Here is a 19,190-nt window from a genome sequence, read left to right as displayed (position 1 = left end):
TTCAGAGATGTGTCTATGAAGCATGTAATTATCAGGAGACAATAAACTTCATATGTTCTGCATTGGGCTCTTATGCTCGGGCCTGTGCAGCAAAGGGAGTTCAGGTGAAAAACTGGAGAACTGCCACCAACTGCAGTAAGTAAATAAATCAGATGAAATTAATCCCAATAAATAGAACATATAATCTAAATGCACTAAAATAACAAAATTTCAAAACATATTCTATACAGGGCTATATTTTTTTACTTTTACCCTACATTTTCAGTCTCAAACTAGCATCAGGCCAGATACCAGTACAACACTATAGTGTAGCTGAAAAATGGTAAAAATAAAATTCTAATGCATTCACTTTTCTTATCAAGTGTTTACAGTCAGTGACACCACTGTCATAGAATGCGGTTCTGTAGAATATTCATTCAAGAATGAGATGAAAAATGTTTATAATGTTTATGCTAATAGTTTATTCCCATATAGTAAGAAATGTCATACATCTTTTTTCTGTTCTAGTCTAACAGAAGAATAGCCCTTTGTCTCAGCCACAGATTTTCAGAACATTACGAGCCTCAGTACACATTGATTCTGAATCACATGAGTTTCATGGTTTATATTTTATGCTTTAAGTTTGGCACAATGTCTAAAAAAGTATGACTTATAATAAACTCAAAAACCAGGTTATCTATTGACATTTCTCAACAAACCAGGAAAACATGTTATACACAATGCAACTCTGCCATCTAGCGTGACAGGAATACGAATTGTTGGAATATGCATACACAGAAATCCATGGAGTATGATATATTTGTTAGTGTCATAGTCTTTGCATGCATTTTGAATTTAAAGATAAAAACTACAATGGTTTAGAGCCAACATTACATTTTTGTTTCTATAAACATTTTTAAACTAGAACTTTTTTATTTTTTTCTTATTACAATTTACTTTTTACTTACGGTGAGTGCCCACTGGTTTAGCAAAGAATGTTGGGGTGTCTGAAAACAAAGTGCAGCACTTTTTTGTACTTTTTCTGTAGAAATGTACAAAGCAAAGATAGAGGGCAGGGACGGAGTAATCACTATTCTGATTACCTAACTGTGTTTGTCATTTGCGCTTGAATTCTTTTCTAAGTAAAGTAGTTACGATTTGCCCAGTAGACAAATGAAACACATGAAGCTTTATGTTATACTTTCCAGCAGAGTGTACTGCGTTTTTAGGTCTGTTGAGAAAATATTTTTTAATATTTATATACAAATGAGTAAAACACTACATGTGGCCATTCCTTTTTTCTCTCTGCAGCTATTACTTGCAGCGGTAATCAAACGTACAGTGATGACACCACCTCCTGTGGACGGACCTGCCTGTCTCTATCTAATGTACAACTGGAGTGTTACCCAAATGATATACCAGTTGAAGGTTGCAACTGTCCTTTGGGATTTTATTTAGATGATAAGCAAAGATGTGTCCCAAAAGCACAATGTCCATGTTATGTGAATGAAAATACTGTTATCAAGCCAAACCAGCAAACGGTCATCAATGGCCTTACTTGGTAAGACACCACCATTGCAAGTAAATGGGCAGCAGCTTTGAGTATTGGACTGTTAAATGACAGGAAGGCTCAACAGGACTTGTAGATTGTCCAAAAGACATAACTTGAGCCTGAAATGGACTCCACAGAGACACATAAAGTGATTGGAAGAAATTCAAGTTGCTTGAGCACCATAAATTATGTTTTGTCAGCAGTACTGTTAGATTTAGCAATGTTTAGAACGTGAGAGGGTCACTAAGAGATAAAACTTTTTAACCTTTTGGGGTATTGTGATCTTAATCACTCACTGGGTTGTCATGATTGTATGGCAGATCTCCCACAATATTCCTATGACAGCTGGGGTATTTTTGTCCTCGTTTGGAGTGTATTCCCCATATTCTTCATATATTCAATGTTAGGGTGTCACCAAAGCCCCAGTGGATTGAGAAACATACAGAGAAGATACAGAAACAATTTATCAGCAGAGCATGTGCTATTATGATTGGATCAGGGGAATGAAGATCTCCCCAACAGGGTTACACACAATAGTAAAGACCTTACAGAAGGATCCAGAAATCTGAGTAGGGTTAGCCTAAAAAATCTGTAACATCAATATTTAAAATTTGCCTTGTTTTATTTGTACTGACATTGGTAAACTATTTCTTTTTCAGTTACTGCATCAGAGGAAGAATTAACTGCATTGGAAGATCACTTGATTTTGCTGGTATTGATTACTTGTCATTCAATATTATTGTTGTCAGATTAGTTTAATGAATTTCATGTATCTAATTATTTTTATCTTCTTAAGAAACCTGTGAGGCCCCAAAAGTCATGAAAACTTGTGGATCCTTATCTGATAAATATGGAGCAGCTTGTGCCCCTACATGTCAGCTTCTGGCTACTGGAATCCGTTGTGTAAGCTCTTTTTGTATATTTTTCTTAATAGTTTAAAACTATTACATTTACATCCTATAGAATTATAATAGATTTACAAGGACTGATCGGTGGTAACAAACAATAGGTGTTAGAAATGATTGTGTCTGCTGCTCTATTGCTGAAATGTCATTCTATCATTTGGTTTGAAATTGGTCATAAAAAGTAATCCAACAATGAGTGTGGATAGAGTATTAGTGCAGCATTGCTGATATATCTAAAGTAGGGGTGTCAAACTCTGGACCCCCAAGGTCCTTTTTTTTTTATGGCCCCCCAAAGAATTCCGAAAATGAACTACATCTGGCCCGTCCACCCGCATAACCACCTTACATCATCATTTTCAATACATGCAATACATAGACATCATTCCTGTACACCCAATATGTAATATTTAGTGTCAGACAAACTTGTGATGTGAGAGGATGAACAACATACAGCCTGCATAGATAGATTAGTCTTTTCAACCCTAAAGTGTGTGTAAAGGGGTTGTTTTTGTTAGTTATGGATGAAGAGTAGTAAACTTCCTCAATTTTTCCAATAAATTTCAAGTTTGGCCCCCCACATGGTCGAAGTTTTTTTATTTTTTATTTCTGTTTATTTGAGTATGACACCCCTTTGACTGTGTTTTTCAACATTGTTTACTTTATACAATTTAGGGCATGTTAACATTGCAGATGTATATTTACTTTTTTTGTGGTGTAAAATTTTGAAATTACTCATAACTTAACATACCTAACATACATTGTGGACAACTATCAAATGATAGTTTAGGAAACAATACTGAATAATTAAAACACATAGCTAATTAAAATCCTCACCAATCCATCCATTTAAGTAGGTTATATCATGAGGCATGGGGAAACACCTATAGATATTGGAACATTACCCAGTCCTTTGGTAAAAGTTTCCTTTTGTCTTTGGGTGCCTTTAGAATACTATCACAAAATGACCAATTCTGACTGTTGTGCTTTTCACCATTCTACCATTCTGCTCTCTCCCCAATATGCAAATTCCAATCAGAACAATAACATACCCCATCACCATCAATATTATCATTAGTTGCAGAAATGTACAGCAGAGTGACTGCTCAGTCCCCCACGTAGAACCTATTCCTTTATGCTGCTCCATAATAATAATTTCACATATTGTAGCTCTAATGTGTGTCCATACCTAGCCCTACATTGTCTGACCTTTCACATATGTATTTCATATCCTAAATTCCCACCATTTGTCCATTAAAAATCAGTTTCATATGTATGAACTTTGAAAAGTACTTAAACTAGAAATTAAAGAAAAATGACATAGTAAGACAAGCAATAAATTAAACAGAGAGAGAGAGAAAGGGAGACATCGTGTGGACATAATTAAAAATGCAAGAATGTTGTTAAATGGATCTAGCGCCTCTACAGCTGTACTACTAGAATTAACCCAGCAGTAAAGTTTATCTGATTTATGTGTAGACTTTGGGTCTTTATTGAAGACATTAAGGACTGAAAGAGAAAATAGAGTATTGTGTGAAAACCTGGGTAATCCAGCAAACATGGAATGTATCTGGCTCAGGATTGAAAACATTTGCCAACTAATTGCATTTTTTTAAAGAAATCCATTCTAGGTTTGCTGGATTACTCAGGTTCTCCCATGATAGTCTTTCTTCTTAGGTCGTGGAGAATTGTGATGGTTTGAGCCCTCAGGGGAGATTTTCTCCAAAAAAGTCTAAGAAGCAGTCCGTTAATGTGGACTACAATTCATCTCCAGAAATTCTCTGCACTCTTAATTCTATATGCGTCGTAGGCTTCTTGGCTTTGTTTAGTGAAGGCAAGTGGACACCCAATTTTACAAGTCTACCTAGGATTTCCCACTCCTCCTGCCTGTTATCGACCCACCAAGAGCCCGCTTACTGCTTGCATCAGGGTAGATGAGAGGATTTTTCAGAGACGTACTGAAGTGGTCCTATATATTTAGGAAGTTGTGTAGAGCACCGTTATAGCTCATACCACCAACATGATCTTCCTGCAATGCATGGGGAAGTATGGAGACACAGTGATGTCATTACTGGATCTAAAATAAAAGCTTTACCTTTGTGTGTCGGTCTTTGTAAGTAGATCCAAGATCAAATAGTTAACCAATCCACTAAACAATTCTGACATTTTGCCTGCATTTCCAGATACCAACTAAGTGTGAATCTGGATGTGTTTGCCCCACTGGTACTTATGAGGATCACGATGGTAGCTGTGTGCTTGAAAGTGAATGTTCCTGTGAATATGGAGGTATCATATACAAAAGCGGGGAATCGATGCATGGAGAGTGCCAGAGCTGGTAAGAAGAATATTAATAATTCCGGTTCTTTTCAGAAATTCCTAATCATTCTAATCATTGCAGTTCTTTTTCTTTTTATAAGAATGGTATAATATCTTTTCTGTATGTTTTGTACACCAAAGTAAAAATAAAATTGCATGCAATGAAATGTGCAAAACATATCTTTTTGCCAATGATGATGTGGGGTTTCATTTAGAATTGATTTATTTTTTAATTTTGAAAATTTGACTATGTGTCATCTTTGTATCTGCCCTAAAAAAATCTATTTTTATTTCTCCTGCAGCACTTGCAATGGAGGTCGTTGGCACTGCGAAGAGAATCCACGCTGTGCCTCAACTTGTATGATGTATGGAGAGAGCCACATCAAAACATTTGATGGACAACAGTATTTGTTTGATGGGGACTGCGAGTATACTCTTGTGACAGTAAGCTAATAATTTACAGTGTATGCTTCCTACTGATAAAATCCTTATTAATGTCTTTGACATAAAGTCAGGGGATGGTTTTGACATCTAAAAAGATCATAGTATATTGTGAGACTATTTAATAAAGCAAATTTATGCTCAAAATAAATCAAGATGACACAAGTAACTACTGACAGGCTTGGTTTGAGTTCTTAATTCCTGACAAGGTTCCTGAAACCTTCTAAACCATTGGGTTTTCAGTAACCTTAGACCAGATTAGTTTATTGGGACTACATTTTAGATTCCCTTTATGGAGTGGCTGTTATTTTACGAAACACTATACAATTTAAACTTAATTCCTATCGTATTAGATATATTTCAACAAGCTCTTAATAAGGAAGTCCAAACAGGTACCCTGTATAAGAATATTGCAAGCAAGTAGTATCAGTTTGGATCAGAGGAATAAGCATTTCATTTGATTTATCCAGTGTGGGCTTTGGTTTCCTCGAATAAAGGCCACTTACTTAGTTTTATTGTTACACAACAGATTATTTAATAATGTTTAACATTAAATGGTTTCTGGTGTGTAAGGTAGTTTTGAGATTCATTACCTGTAACTGGATATACCAAACATAGTGATAGCATTTCCCCTAGGGAACATTAAAACCAGTGACTACATGGAGGATATCTATGGGGAAGGGAACTGAAGAAGCAGCTTGGACAAGCTGTAAAACGTCTTCAACATTGCAGAACAAGTTTGTTGAAATGTACGACTACTAGCAAAAAGGAGTTGGGGAAACAATAGGTGGAGGTGCATGGGTGTTCCTGAGTGCAGTAGGTTGATAATTTCTAAAAACTTAAAGAAAATACTGTTTGCCATAAAGGGGAGTCTCCTTCTCAATTCTGGAAAAGAGTAAGCTTTATTATTGTTGGGATTAAATAACATTCTCACCGAGACAAGACCCCTCACAGCCCAGTCAGCAAGTACAGGGGAGGAGAGCACAGAGCCTATTTTATGGAACTCTTATGGGAATAACTGTTTTTAGTATAGTGCCCTTGCGGCATCCCTCTTTCACAATTTATGGGAATGTCCATGTATTAAACATTTCTGGGGTGAATTATATCCGTAATAAACTGCTAACCTTCATACCATATACTCCAGTGTGGTCAGTTTTTGGAATAGTAGAGAGTTCAAGTTTTCGTTTTTCTAGAGGGGCAAAACGCTTGGCTTTGCTACTCTCCGCAGTTGGTTGGAAACCACCACCCCAACACTACGGCTCTTTCTGGTTAAGTTGCAAGAGTTATTTAAAATAGATTGGGCAGAAACTTCCATACATAAAGAATCAAAAATACAATTTGTCTTTGAAACATGGGAAAGCTTTATTTCCACACTCAATACTCCCACGAAAGTTAAACTGTACAACTGTTTCTGTCACACCACATGGTATCTGGGAAGAGAGCTGGGAAAAGACCCTCCTATAGATGTTGAGTGAGTTCTGGTATATGAACATGACTTGTACGATGATAATGTTTTGATCAACTGCCTATTTGTATATTATTGTAAATGCACTGTTAAAAAAATTTAAAATTAAAAAAAAACTTAGGCACCACAATAATACACCAATACATGTCATTTTTTGTTGTGTTTAGGATGGATGTGGAATGAACACATCTGAAGCTTCGTTTAAGATAGTAACAGAGAATGTGATCTGCGGTACTACTGGAGCCACTTGTTCACGTGCCATCACTTTCACAATAGGGGTAAGAACTGGAAAACCACCATTTCATCTATTTCACCCATGAAACAAAATCAACCCACTTTTAACATTTTTATTGAGAAACTTCAACTTTCTTTTAAAAGCAAAATAGCAAATATTAATTTTTTTAATCTTTTTAATAGTTGGGGAAAGACATAAAAATTAAATACCAGTGTTTTGCAGTAGTGCTTTAGAGATCGAAAATAACGTGTAGGGATGGAAACATAGGGCTGCATTTACCTATTCTTGAAGATACAGTACATTCGCACTGTATATGTTTATTTGTATTCTATCACTGTTAAGGAGACTACAAAGTTGACACTTGACAGTTGATCAAGCTGCACTTAATGTGTACATACTTTTTCAAGGTCAGTAATTCTCTCTGCAGTAAAACCAAGATTACTATGACAGGTGTGGCGCTTGTGCCTTAAAAACAAGCCTGCAATGACGACCTCATGGTCCACCCAAACCCATGAAGGTTGGTACATAACTATGAATTGTTTTCTTAAACTGTAGTACAGCTAATATTTAAGGGAATCAAAACAAGATGCTTTGATTTTTTAGTGGCAAGCCACATACCAGGATCTGAGATAGGAAATTAATATTATTATTATTATTATTATTATTATTAAACAGGATTTATATAGCGCCAACATATTACACAGCGCTGTACATTAAATAGGAAATGTAAGCTTAGCAGTCCACAAACTACTGTACTGTTCGTAGGTCAGAGGACTTATGGTGGATCCTTCCTAATGCTGATTATTCAGGGAACACCAATGGCCCTGTCTATATTACATTTTATTATCAAGCCTGGACTTTAGGTCTTTGGTTACACAATATAATTTGTTTCAGACATGCACAGAGAGGAGGATTTTCTAGCTAATAAAGGTTATGTTAGGTATGTTGTGGCATTTGTTTTTGGCAGAGATCACCACTTTTATTTTAGATAAAAGGTTAGTTTTAAGGTTCTAGGTTAGGAAACCTAGAACAAATGCAAATTTCTAATCTGACTCATTTGTACATACTATGATTTTATTAAAGGTATGCAACCAAAAAAAATTTGTTGACTTCTTTAAATGTTTTAATCATTTTTTATGTATACAGACCACAGAACTGAAGCTGTCTGATGAAAAATACTTCATTTCACAAGATACACCAAATGTGGAGATTAAAGTGCACAGCAACATTCTTTTCATGATGTTTGATATCACCATCCCTAATAAATTCTACATCTCACTACTCTGGAACAAGAACATGAATTTATTCATAAAGATTCTTAAACTTGGAAAGGTATGCATATTTCTGCACAGTAGATGCATGTGTACAACCCTCTATTCTGAATTTTACCCTCAATTTACAATACAGAGCATTTTAGTCCCATGCTTTTATATATTGGTTTTTACACTGCCCCTCTGGACCACATCTGCTATAGCTTTACAATACTCTGATCTGCCTCTGGAATGACATTTCATTTTCCAGCCATATGTTATACATATAACACAAACGCATTAGAGTATGAATTGGGTAAGAGCTGCTTTTTGTAGAGAGGCTAAGAAAATGTTCTGCTACTTGCACTGACTATTACTGTGCTATAGAATAAGCATACTAAATCTATATCACTACCTTAGATTGATCTCATAACACAGCGTATGTATTTTGTTAAAAATAGTCTTTGATTTTTTTAAGTTCTATTTATTTACAATATAATACAATTTTCATGCATGCAACTAAATGGCTGTGCATATGTACACGGGAGTAATAGGCTTTTTTAAAGGCCTTAAAAAAGCCTTTCTTTTCTTTCTTTTTTTAACATGGGTGAATTGTCTTCTGTTTGGTACAGCATGATCACATTAGGGAAGTAACATGCTTCTCCATGACCAGTGAGTATTTTTATTGCATCCAGTATTGAACAGAGCAGTTAGGAATCAAAATTAACGTAATTTTATATGGGGGGATTGGGACATTAATGCAAAGCATGAGTGTTTGCAGCTCATGTTTATTTAACAATGCATTATATTACCAAAAATAATTTGGGAAGACACTTGTAAATAGTAGAATTTGTAGATTTATGCAACTGAATCTTGTATGGTTGGTTTTATGCCCATTTAGCAATACCTATGTGCCTATGGTTGCCAGCTTTACCAATTCACCCTGGATTATTTGCCCTTTTGTTGGTCCATCACTGTGCTGCTAGTCGCACTTGTCATTAGTAAATCAAAGAGCTGCAGGACAGATATTAGAACCACATCGCTATTTACATAATACAGTATCACAACTTGTGGGAATCTAATGGCCAAATATAATTGTTTAAATTCATTATTCATTTATATTATTTATTCATTTAAATCTAATAATAGGGTCTGTTTTACTTAAATGTTTTTTTTTATCCTATGCTAGCCCTTTTTTGGTGTTGTGCCATCACAATAGGCAGAACCAAACTGCAGGTTTTACAGTGATTAACTAATTAAATGAACACAATGTTCCTCCTTCAGGAATCAGTGTGTGGCCTATGTGGTAACTACAATGGGAATATGAAGGATGACTTTGAAACTAGGAGCAAATATGTTGCTGCAACTCAGCTTGAGTTCATTAATTCATGGAAGGACAGACCGACCTGCATGGATGTAGAATTTGCTGTGGATGCATGTGCAGTAAATCCAAAACGAAAGCCCTGGGCTGAAAAGAGCTGCCAGATTCTTCAAAAAGATCCTTTCACCCAGTGCCACAAATTGGTAAGAAATATTACTGTATGTGTCTTCTCACATATGAGCACATGTTCCCTTTCCACCCTTTTTTTTTAAAAATGTAAATACTGATCACTACACAGATTGGTCTTTAGAGATCCCAGAGACTATATAGAGAATTGCTCCTAAAGTCCATAGCAATTTTTTGGGTTTTTCATTTTTAATAAACCTTAAGATTTATATGCAAATGTTTGCTGATTATTTAACTTCTTCTTACAAAAATTTCTGTAGTGAACCAGTCTACTCTTTTGTAAATGATTTAGTGGTCCTAGAATATACCTGTTGGTGATGCTGGAACTTGCCAAATCTCTAACACAAAAATGTTTGCATTAAAAAAAGTCATGACATTGCCACATTTTTGGGAGAAGACATTGTCAAGCCATAATTTTTTTTAAAAAATGTACATGTTGATGGGCTTGTTTGGATAGGTCCTCATACTGCAAAGTTTGGTAAGCTGAAATTGTTATCAGATGTATGTAAAATGTTTAGCTAGCTTAAGGTGTCGGTCCTTCTAAGTGATATTTTAGTTGTGAGTAAGGCATGGTAGGCTGAGCAAGATCCCCAATGCCTTAAGTTTGAGTCTGTTCCTATCCTTCTTAAAATTTAGAGTGTTACTATTCATCCCTATGTGTTCCAGCACCTTCTACATCAGTTGTGGGTCTGACCCAAATTCACTGAAAGTTGCTTTGTAGGGCAATAATTGGCCAGGTGTGCTTATTTGGGGTTTGGAAAACTGCTCTTCCAATTAATTACTAACTCTGAACTGCTAATTTTGGTTTGCAGGTGAATTACGAAAAATACTATGATTCTTGTTTAAATGATGCCTGCGCATGTGACACAGGAGGTGACTGTGAGTGCCTGTGTGAAGCTATTGCTGCCTACGCTGCAGCTTGCCTTTCAGCTGGAGTTTGTATTGACTGGAGAAGACCAGACTTTTGTCGTAAGTCATATGCATGCCTTATATCCAAATGTACTACCTGTCTATACAACGTATCGTTATGTCTGCCACATTTTTTCATGATGCTTTTTGTGCATCAGAATAATGTTCTGTATGTCCTGCTGTCAAATCTATAAATATTAAATAACACAGGGGAGTGCCAATGGCTACTATGCTCTGAATTCACAAGCAGTGCAACATTGTTGCCCTCTCATCAAAGAAAGTTGAATTAGATGCACTTTACTGGCCAGGGGGCAATAGGAAAACTAGTGCAGATATAATAATTATTATTTTGTGGCTTTATAGTACTTCTTTAAGCTCTGGTGATTTACAGCATTTAACCACTTTATTCTCTTTTTTTAGCTGTTTACTGCGACTTTGAAAACACACATTCTAACCAAGGGAACGGTTATGAAATTAATCCTAATGTGACTTGCACATGGCATTACCAGCCTTGCCAGTGTCCATTTGTTCCTCATGGCTATCCCCATCAAAACAGTGAAGGTACAGTATTCTTTTGGTATAGGGTTCATTACCTTTCCTGTGCCATTTTCTAGGGAATCCTTCTCCTGCCGTCTTTATTCTTATGGCAATGTCTTCCTACTGTGTAGCAGAAATTAGGAACAGCTACACATTTCTGTTTGTTTTCTCAATAAATTTGTTCATGAAGTGCTGTTGTAGCTAAATAGCAAATGAGCTACACAGCTTGTAATGACTGTAATTTAATTTTTCCTAGCAATAACTATGAACCTATTCAGCCTATTCTATTTGGTTGCAACCTATTACTACATGTAGGTTAACGTGCGTTACCCTAAAACAACCTATTTATTTTGAATGGTCTGTCAATGCACCATAGTTACAGAATTTTGCATGGTTTCCATCTGTGTGTTGTGATACACTTAAATATAAATACATTGAGGTTTACTTGCAAGGTATGTAAGGGTATCATTCAAAATGAATGACTGCTTAGCTCACAGTTTGTGCATTACTATAGGTTAAAACACAGGTTTTCCATGCATTATCATGGTACACCAGTCTGAATGAGGTCTTAAGATAGTGTATCTTTTCCTATTACAAATTTCTGCCTCACATATGTATGTATGGCATGGTCTATAGAGAAATGAGGTCACTTCTATGCAACAGTACAGAGCAAAGTAATTCAAATACTCCTACAAGAGCTGGATTCTGAGTTCCCTTAGTGAAATGCTCCAATTGACCATTTCTACCTTTCCAACGTACTGAGTCCCCAGTAAGAGCAGCCAACACCAAAAAAAGGAAGAATCACGTCACTGTCAGGGGGACTTTGAATTACCACTTGACCAAAATGCAACATTACTAAAAAAAAGAATTTGATTTACCCTGTTAGTAAATTGGTCCACACCTCATCACACAATTTCCCCTACAAGCTGCCACCCATGCTGCTGTGTTGTGTTTCATTGTCTAATTTATTTGTTGGGTGTACATTGCTTTATTTATACAGTAGGAAAAATGCAAAGTTATTTTTTTTGTCTTGCTTCAGGTTGCTATCAGTGTGGTCCTGACAAGTACTTTGATCCAGATAAAAAGACATGCGTGCCCTGTGGTAAGTAGTTTATTTTTACTGTTCTTGAAAATATCTATCTCTGCGAAAAGAACCCTAGAAGTTTGGATATATTACCATGATGGATATCCAAACCCAATAACATTAAAATATGTTGCGTCACACCAGTCTGTAGATGTAGTGACTGCATTAGTTTTTTTCATAAAGTCCTTATAGTATTTTTGTCTGAAATCCAAGTTTGAAAAGCAGCATAGGTTGGCAGTTCTCCTTTAGACATTTGGTACAGTGAGCAAGCAATTTGTCATTGGAAGTGTGATAAAAGCAGAATGTCCAGGTAAAAAAAGTTTGAAACTTTTGCAGTACTTGGAAACTGCAATATAGTTTGTTTTAGAAGTGTCGGGGGGGGTCAGCATACTTTAAAGGCTAAATAGTATTGCTAGTAGTCGCTGTGTTCTAAAAATTCTAGTTACCAGGCTGCTATACTGCCCTCAAATTTTTAACCTGACTTGATACAAGCCTAAAAATTGCTAGATTCTTGTTGCACATCAATGGTTTAGAACCTGTTGATGTCAGGAGAAAGCAGGCTCCAGATTTTTTTCAGCATACATTTGAATATATAAAGCATATATAGCATATAGACATAAATATAATTATAAACACAAGCAACAAGAAGAGATTGTCCTAGGAACTCCACATGACTGAACTGAAAAGAATATTATAGTTTAACATACAAAACTGCAGAAGCATTGTGGAGGTCCAGTGCAGCAACGTACTCTTGCTTTTGCCTTCTATACAGTTTCAATAGATTTTACATAGGAACAATAATAAAGAATATATTGCTTTAGGCAGTCCCTTGGAGGCATGTACAGTGCCTGCCTAGCAGTATACCTGTACATACCTTATTCTGCAATACATGCCCCAACTAGCAGTGTACATTCTCAGCCTGACAATGTACAGCCCCTACCTAACAGTATACATCCTGTATCCAGCAAATATACCCTACCAAGCAGTTTACACATCCAACCTACTGGTGTACATTCCTTTTTCCAGCAGTATATACTACTCCAACAGTATACAATCCCACCCAGCAATATAGGCCGCATCCACCCAACTTAACGTTGCCCAGCCCCCCCTCAGCAGTATACACCAGCACCCCGCTGCACACACTCGAACAGTTTACACTCACCACCCAGTAGTATGCACCCCTTTTCAAGCAATAATAGGCCACTAAGCAGCAACACTTCTAACAATGTAGAGTACCCAAGCAGCAGTAAATGTCACATGCAGCAGTGTATAATGTTAACGTAACAATAAACAGTGCAGTGAAGCACACTGTTAGCAATAAATATTTTTTTTTTCAGTTGTCATTAAATCCCCCAAACAGCCTCTCACTTTTCCTGATATGTCAATGTTTCTAGCATGGAGCTGTCACTGTGTGCCACCCCTTCAGTATAGCCATTGGTCAACATTGATTACACCCTTTTCCTGGAAATGTAAGCAGCAGTGTACTCTACAGGCAGTGGGGTGGTGGACAGTGACAAGGACTGCTGATCATGACATAAGGGGACAAGATGAAGAATCCTCTGGTGTCAGGAAATATTCACAGGAAGACTTTTCTTGTGAACATGGTTCCACTTGGCCTGACAACAACCAAACAAAAGCTACACCAGGGATAGGACCTGAATGAAACTATTTTTTTAACTGATGACTGTAGATTTAGAAGGCAACTACCTTTCGCTTTAATGCATGTATGTCCTCAAAAACAGTAGGGTGGTAATTCTGACTGAAAGCAGCAGTGGAGGTCAAGAGAATTATCCATATGTACTTTGATAGATTATTACTGTAATTGTTTAGGGCAGCGGTTCGCAGGTCTGGCTGGTGCACCCTCCAGCAGGGTCAGGTAAAGGACGGGGTTTGGGGGGGGCGCACTGGCCAGAGCCGAGAACCATGTCTCCCGGAGACAGACATCGCAGGCTCAGGGCAGTGGGTGGGTTCTGGCATCATGACGTCACTCTGGGGGAAATTGACACTCTAGGGGTTGTCACTCTGGGGGAAGTGACAGGTGGCTCCCCTCACATGCCCAGTCTGGAGTCTGTAAATTTTGTGATCTGTGACATACAAAACGTTGGGGATCACTGGTTTATGGTGCTTATCCAATACATTACTTAGTTGAAATAAGTGATTAAGATAAAAAAGTATATATTTATATGAAGTATATGTTCTTGTTTTAAAATGTCAAATTTGTTTTACCTTTTTCATATTTAGGTGAGCCACCAACCACAACACCAGTGCCAACTACTACACCTATATCTTCTATACCATCAACAACTTCAGTTCATTCTACAACTCCAACACCAAGTTCCAGCACAGGTTTGTACCCTATCTGTTTACCCCTTTTCTAAAATATAGTCACCTATTTTCAGAAACATGCTTCTGAAAAGATGAGGAATACAGCATTTACATTTATATCCATTTAGTGGGAGAATAAACAGAGGCACATTGTTTTCATCTTTCCTGACCAAATAGCACAATAAATGATTGTTGTACACACCAGCAATTAACTGGTTGTACTCTCTTGATTAAAGCAATCATTCATTAATCAAACTACCTTATTATTTTAATCAGCATTTCTGCAAACAAGGTTTTATCAAAATGATCAAATGTATTGAATAATGTTATTGTTAACATGTATGGCCAGCAATACTATAATTTAAAAAATCATATGCAGAGAAGACAAATTCCCATAAAAAAATGCCACTTGTATAAAATAGTACCCAACTGCAATTGAGCCTGTGGCTGAACACTGCATCTTACCACGGGTCTGATATGGTTTCCAACCATGCTTGGGCCGGCTGCAGAATGCAACAGCTCACCATACCCTTAGATCCCCCACAGAGATTTGAGCTCTGATTTTCTAAAGAAAACGAAATGTTTTGAACACATTTTGATTTACCCAAAAGCTGACTGAAACTGAAAATTAAATTAGACTTTAACAATGGTGGTTGATGGAGATATACAGAGAATATTGATTTTTTGTAAGAGTCTGAGTGTTCTGCATTATGAGAATTCCATCATTTTTGATAAAAAAAAAAGATATTGTTAACCCTTTACCTTTACTCTTGAAATCCCATGTATTCTGTGCTGAATAGTGCTTAAAGTGTTGTAAAACCTAACACCGAAACAATGGTCAGGTAAATACTTCATTGAAAGTATGTTGTGATATCTATTCAATAAATGAAAAACAAATATTAGTTGAGCCTAGCACAAATCTAGTGTTGTAATGCATTAAGTATTGGTATTTCAAGTATCATTGTCAGCCCAGAACAGTTTACTTGTGTTCACTGCAGAACACATATTGTACCTCATAATGCAGATAAATATTGATTAAGTGCTGTGTATTCCAAACTAAATTAATGTTCTAAGGTGACAAGATTGATCAACCACAGTTACTTGTCACCCTAAGCAGTTGGTTTTTTAAATATCAAGTCCTTATTGTAGGCCTATTTTTGTGACTATTTTGCAGATGAGTATTGGCTGAACACCATTCATAATCATTTAAATATTACTCATCTCAAATATTGTAGTTTTTTAATCATTCAGGACTTGATTACACCAGACCACATCGCAATACAGCATAACTACAAGAAACAACCAGGTTTCCGAGGAAACCAAACTTGTTTTTAGGGGACTTTTGAGGTCAAGTACAAACAATTAATTTGACAATAACATATATAATCATATTGCAATTTATTTGAAACATTGCATTTAAAAACTGTGATATACAAAAAATGAAAGAGCTTATTCTAAATATTACATTCATATGATTCTCCTTCTGGAAAAATCTCTTACTGAGGCATTTCCAAAAACTTTGACGCGTTGCGCGGCAACAAAGGATGCTTCCTCAGGAAAAAGGAGATCTGAAGATAACAATCCAATAACATTCAATTAACAAAATATAATATTATTATTTCACTTAGCATTTTTAACAGAAACATCTCAACAAAATATCACAAAATAAGAACTTACAGTTACTCTGGGAGTTGTTTATGCATCAACGTTTTTGGAAATGCCTCAGTAAGAGATTTTTTCAGAAGAAGAATCATATAAATGTAATATTTAGAATACGCTCTTGATTTTATTGCATATCACAGTTTTTAAATGCAATGTTTCAGATAAAATGCAATATGATTTTATATTCTATTGTCAACTGATTTGTTTGTATTTGACCAAAAAAGTCCCATAAAAAAAGTTTGGTTTCCTCGGAATCCTGGTTGTTTCTTGTAGTATTACTCATCTCAAAGTCTCCACTGCTGATAGTCTCAACAAAATAACAATATGCTCCTTAGAAAGCAAGCCAAAAAATAGTTCAGTTATATAGATTTTGGCAATGCATACTGTGGATTGGTTATGAGGGATTAGCTTCTTTCTGGCAATGTGTCCTCATTCACTCATTCACCTGAAAGCAGAATCATATTAATTAAATATTTTGCAAAGTAAATTTCCAGATTTCAAGATAAGCCTCAAAAAAACCCTGCATTCTATTGGGAGACTGGATGTGGGAAAGCAGTCTAGTCCTTCAACATTAGAACCCCCAATTTTAAGGGAAGGCACAAGGCCTTGCTTAATTCAGAAATGCAGAGCAGAAGCTCACTGACTTGGCTGCTTTTCAACATGTTTTTCCTTGAAAGTAGACAGAACTTTTTTTCAAAATTCTACCACATCAGATCTGTTGGGTGCACTAGAGTTGCAACTTCACTTTAGCTTTGAAGAACCCAGCTTAAATAAAACATAGGTTGTTTATATTATCTCTGACTTTATTTATCAAAACAGTTTGGTTTATTTCACTTTAAATATGCAAATTCTGCAATATCAATAATAATACACATATACATTTCTTATCAGCAAGCATAAAAAATAGCATCAGTAACAGATTTTAAATGTAGCAGAGAGAATTATATAAAATTTAAAGAGATCTAAGGAGAGAGTTCCAACAAACACAAATAAAAAGCCCTATAACAAATCTGTTATTTTATTCTAGCCACAAAACAATCAACGGCCACTACAGAAAAAGTATCAACACCCACGTCAAAGAAGACTACAAGAGATTCCACAACCATTCCAATTTCATCAACGATCACAACAGTGAGCACACACATACCTACCAAAACTGAAACTACTATATCAACACATTCAACAATTTCCACTCACATACCTTCATCCACTACAAAGACAACAACACATACACCGATCAAAACTTCTACACCTTCCACTACTTCAACAACTCACACTATTACTACACACTCAAAGTCAACACCTATTACTCCTTCAACCACATATTCACCATCAACACCGATTACTCCATCAACCACTCACACAACTAGATCGACTACTAAGACAACAACACATACACCAACCATAACACCAAGTACAACTGAGACCACACATACACCCACTATCACAGAAACAACAACAACAACACATACACCAACCATAAAACCAAGTACAACTGAGACCACACATACACCCACTATCACAGAAACTGCTACATCAACAACACATACACCCACCCCAACATCAACACGCTCCACTACATTAACCACTCACACCAGTACTACACACTCAACATCAACACCTACTACTCCTTCAACCACTCACTCAACTACGTCAACTACTAAGACAACAACACATACACCAACAATAACACAAAGTACGACTGTGCCAACACAAATACCCACTATCACAAAAACTACTACATCAACCACAACCCCAACAACAACTCATAAACCCACCACAACATCAACACCATCCACTATATCAAGCATTCACACTAGTACCACACACTCAACATCAAAACCTACTCCTCGTTCAACCACTCACACATCTACATCCACTACTAAGACAACACATACACCACGCATAACACCAAATACAACTTTGACCACACATACACCCACTATCACAGAAACAACAACACATACACCAACCACAACATCAACAACTTCCACTACTTTAACCACTGACACTAGTACTACACACTCAACATCAACACCTACTCCTTCAACCACTCACACAACAACTTCCTCTACTAAGACACCAACTCATACACCAATCAAAACACCAAGTACACCTGTGACCACACATACGCCCACTATCACAAAAACTGCTACATCAACAACACATACACCCACCCCAAAATCGACTCCATCCAGTACTTCAACCACTCACACCAGTACTACACACTCAACATCAAAACCTACTACTCCTTCAACCACTTACACAACTACTTCCACTACAAAGACAACACATACACCAACCATAACACCAAGTACAACACTGACCACACATACACCCACTATCACAGAAACTGCTACATCAACAACACATACACCAACTACATCATCAACACCTTCTACTACATCAATCACTCACACTAGTACTACACACTCAACATCAACACCTACTACTCCTTCAACCACTTCCACTACTAAGACAACAACACATAAACCAACCATAACACCAAGTACAACTGTGACCACACATACACCCACTATCACAGAAACAACTACATCAACATCAACACATACACCAACCGTAACACCAAGTACAACTGTAACTACACATACACCAACTATCACAGAAACAACTACATCAACAACAACACATACACCAACCACAAAAGCAACACCTTCCACTACTTCAACCACTCATACTAGTACTACACACTCAACATCAACACCTACTACTATTTCAAGCACTCACACAACTACTTCCACTACTAATGCAACACATACACCAACCATAACCCCAAGTACATCTGTGACCACACATACACCCACTATCACAGAAACAACTACATCAACAACAACACATACACCAACCACAAAATCAACACCTTCCACTACTTCAACCACTCATACTAGTACTACACACTCAACATCAACGCCTATTACTCCTTCAACCACTCACACAACTACTTCCACTACTAAGACAACAACACATACACCAACCATAACACCAAGTACAACTGTAACTACACA

The 19,190-nt window shown here is 36.6% G+C and overlaps 1 protein-coding gene across 1 annotated transcript in view; it reads left to right on the top strand.

The window, feature by feature from the left end:
* MUC6 (mucin 6, oligomeric mucus/gel-forming) overlaps window positions 1-19,190 on the top strand; it is a 52,009-nt gene that overhangs the window by 22,647 nt on the left and 10,172 nt on the right. Inside the window, exons 18-31 of the mRNA XM_072421513.1 lie at window positions 6-135; window positions 1,291-1,540; window positions 2,191-2,243; window positions 2,328-2,434; window positions 4,617-4,768; window positions 5,052-5,193; window positions 6,823-6,933; window positions 8,037-8,222; window positions 9,425-9,664; window positions 10,460-10,616; window positions 10,977-11,117; window positions 12,133-12,195; window positions 14,419-14,523; window positions 17,192-19,183. Of these exons, the coding sequence (XP_072277614.1) occupies window positions 6-135; window positions 1,291-1,540; window positions 2,191-2,243; window positions 2,328-2,434; window positions 4,617-4,768; window positions 5,052-5,193; window positions 6,823-6,933; window positions 8,037-8,222; window positions 9,425-9,664; window positions 10,460-10,616; window positions 10,977-11,117; window positions 12,133-12,195; window positions 14,419-14,523; window positions 17,192-19,183 (3,829 nt within the window). The remainder of the gene's footprint in view (window positions 1-5; window positions 136-1,290; window positions 1,541-2,190; window positions 2,244-2,327; window positions 2,435-4,616; window positions 4,769-5,051; window positions 5,194-6,822; window positions 6,934-8,036; window positions 8,223-9,424; window positions 9,665-10,459; window positions 10,617-10,976; window positions 11,118-12,132; window positions 12,196-14,418; window positions 14,524-17,191; window positions 19,184-19,190) is intronic.

Source organism: Pyxicephalus adspersus, chromosome 9, assembly GCF_032062135.1.
Source record: "Pyxicephalus adspersus chromosome 9, UCB_Pads_2.0, whole genome shotgun sequence".
In the NCBI taxonomy this organism is placed as follows: Eukaryota; Metazoa; Chordata; class Amphibia; order Anura; family Pyxicephalidae; genus Pyxicephalus; species Pyxicephalus adspersus.
This window is presented reverse-complemented; position numbering and strand designations above follow the sequence as displayed.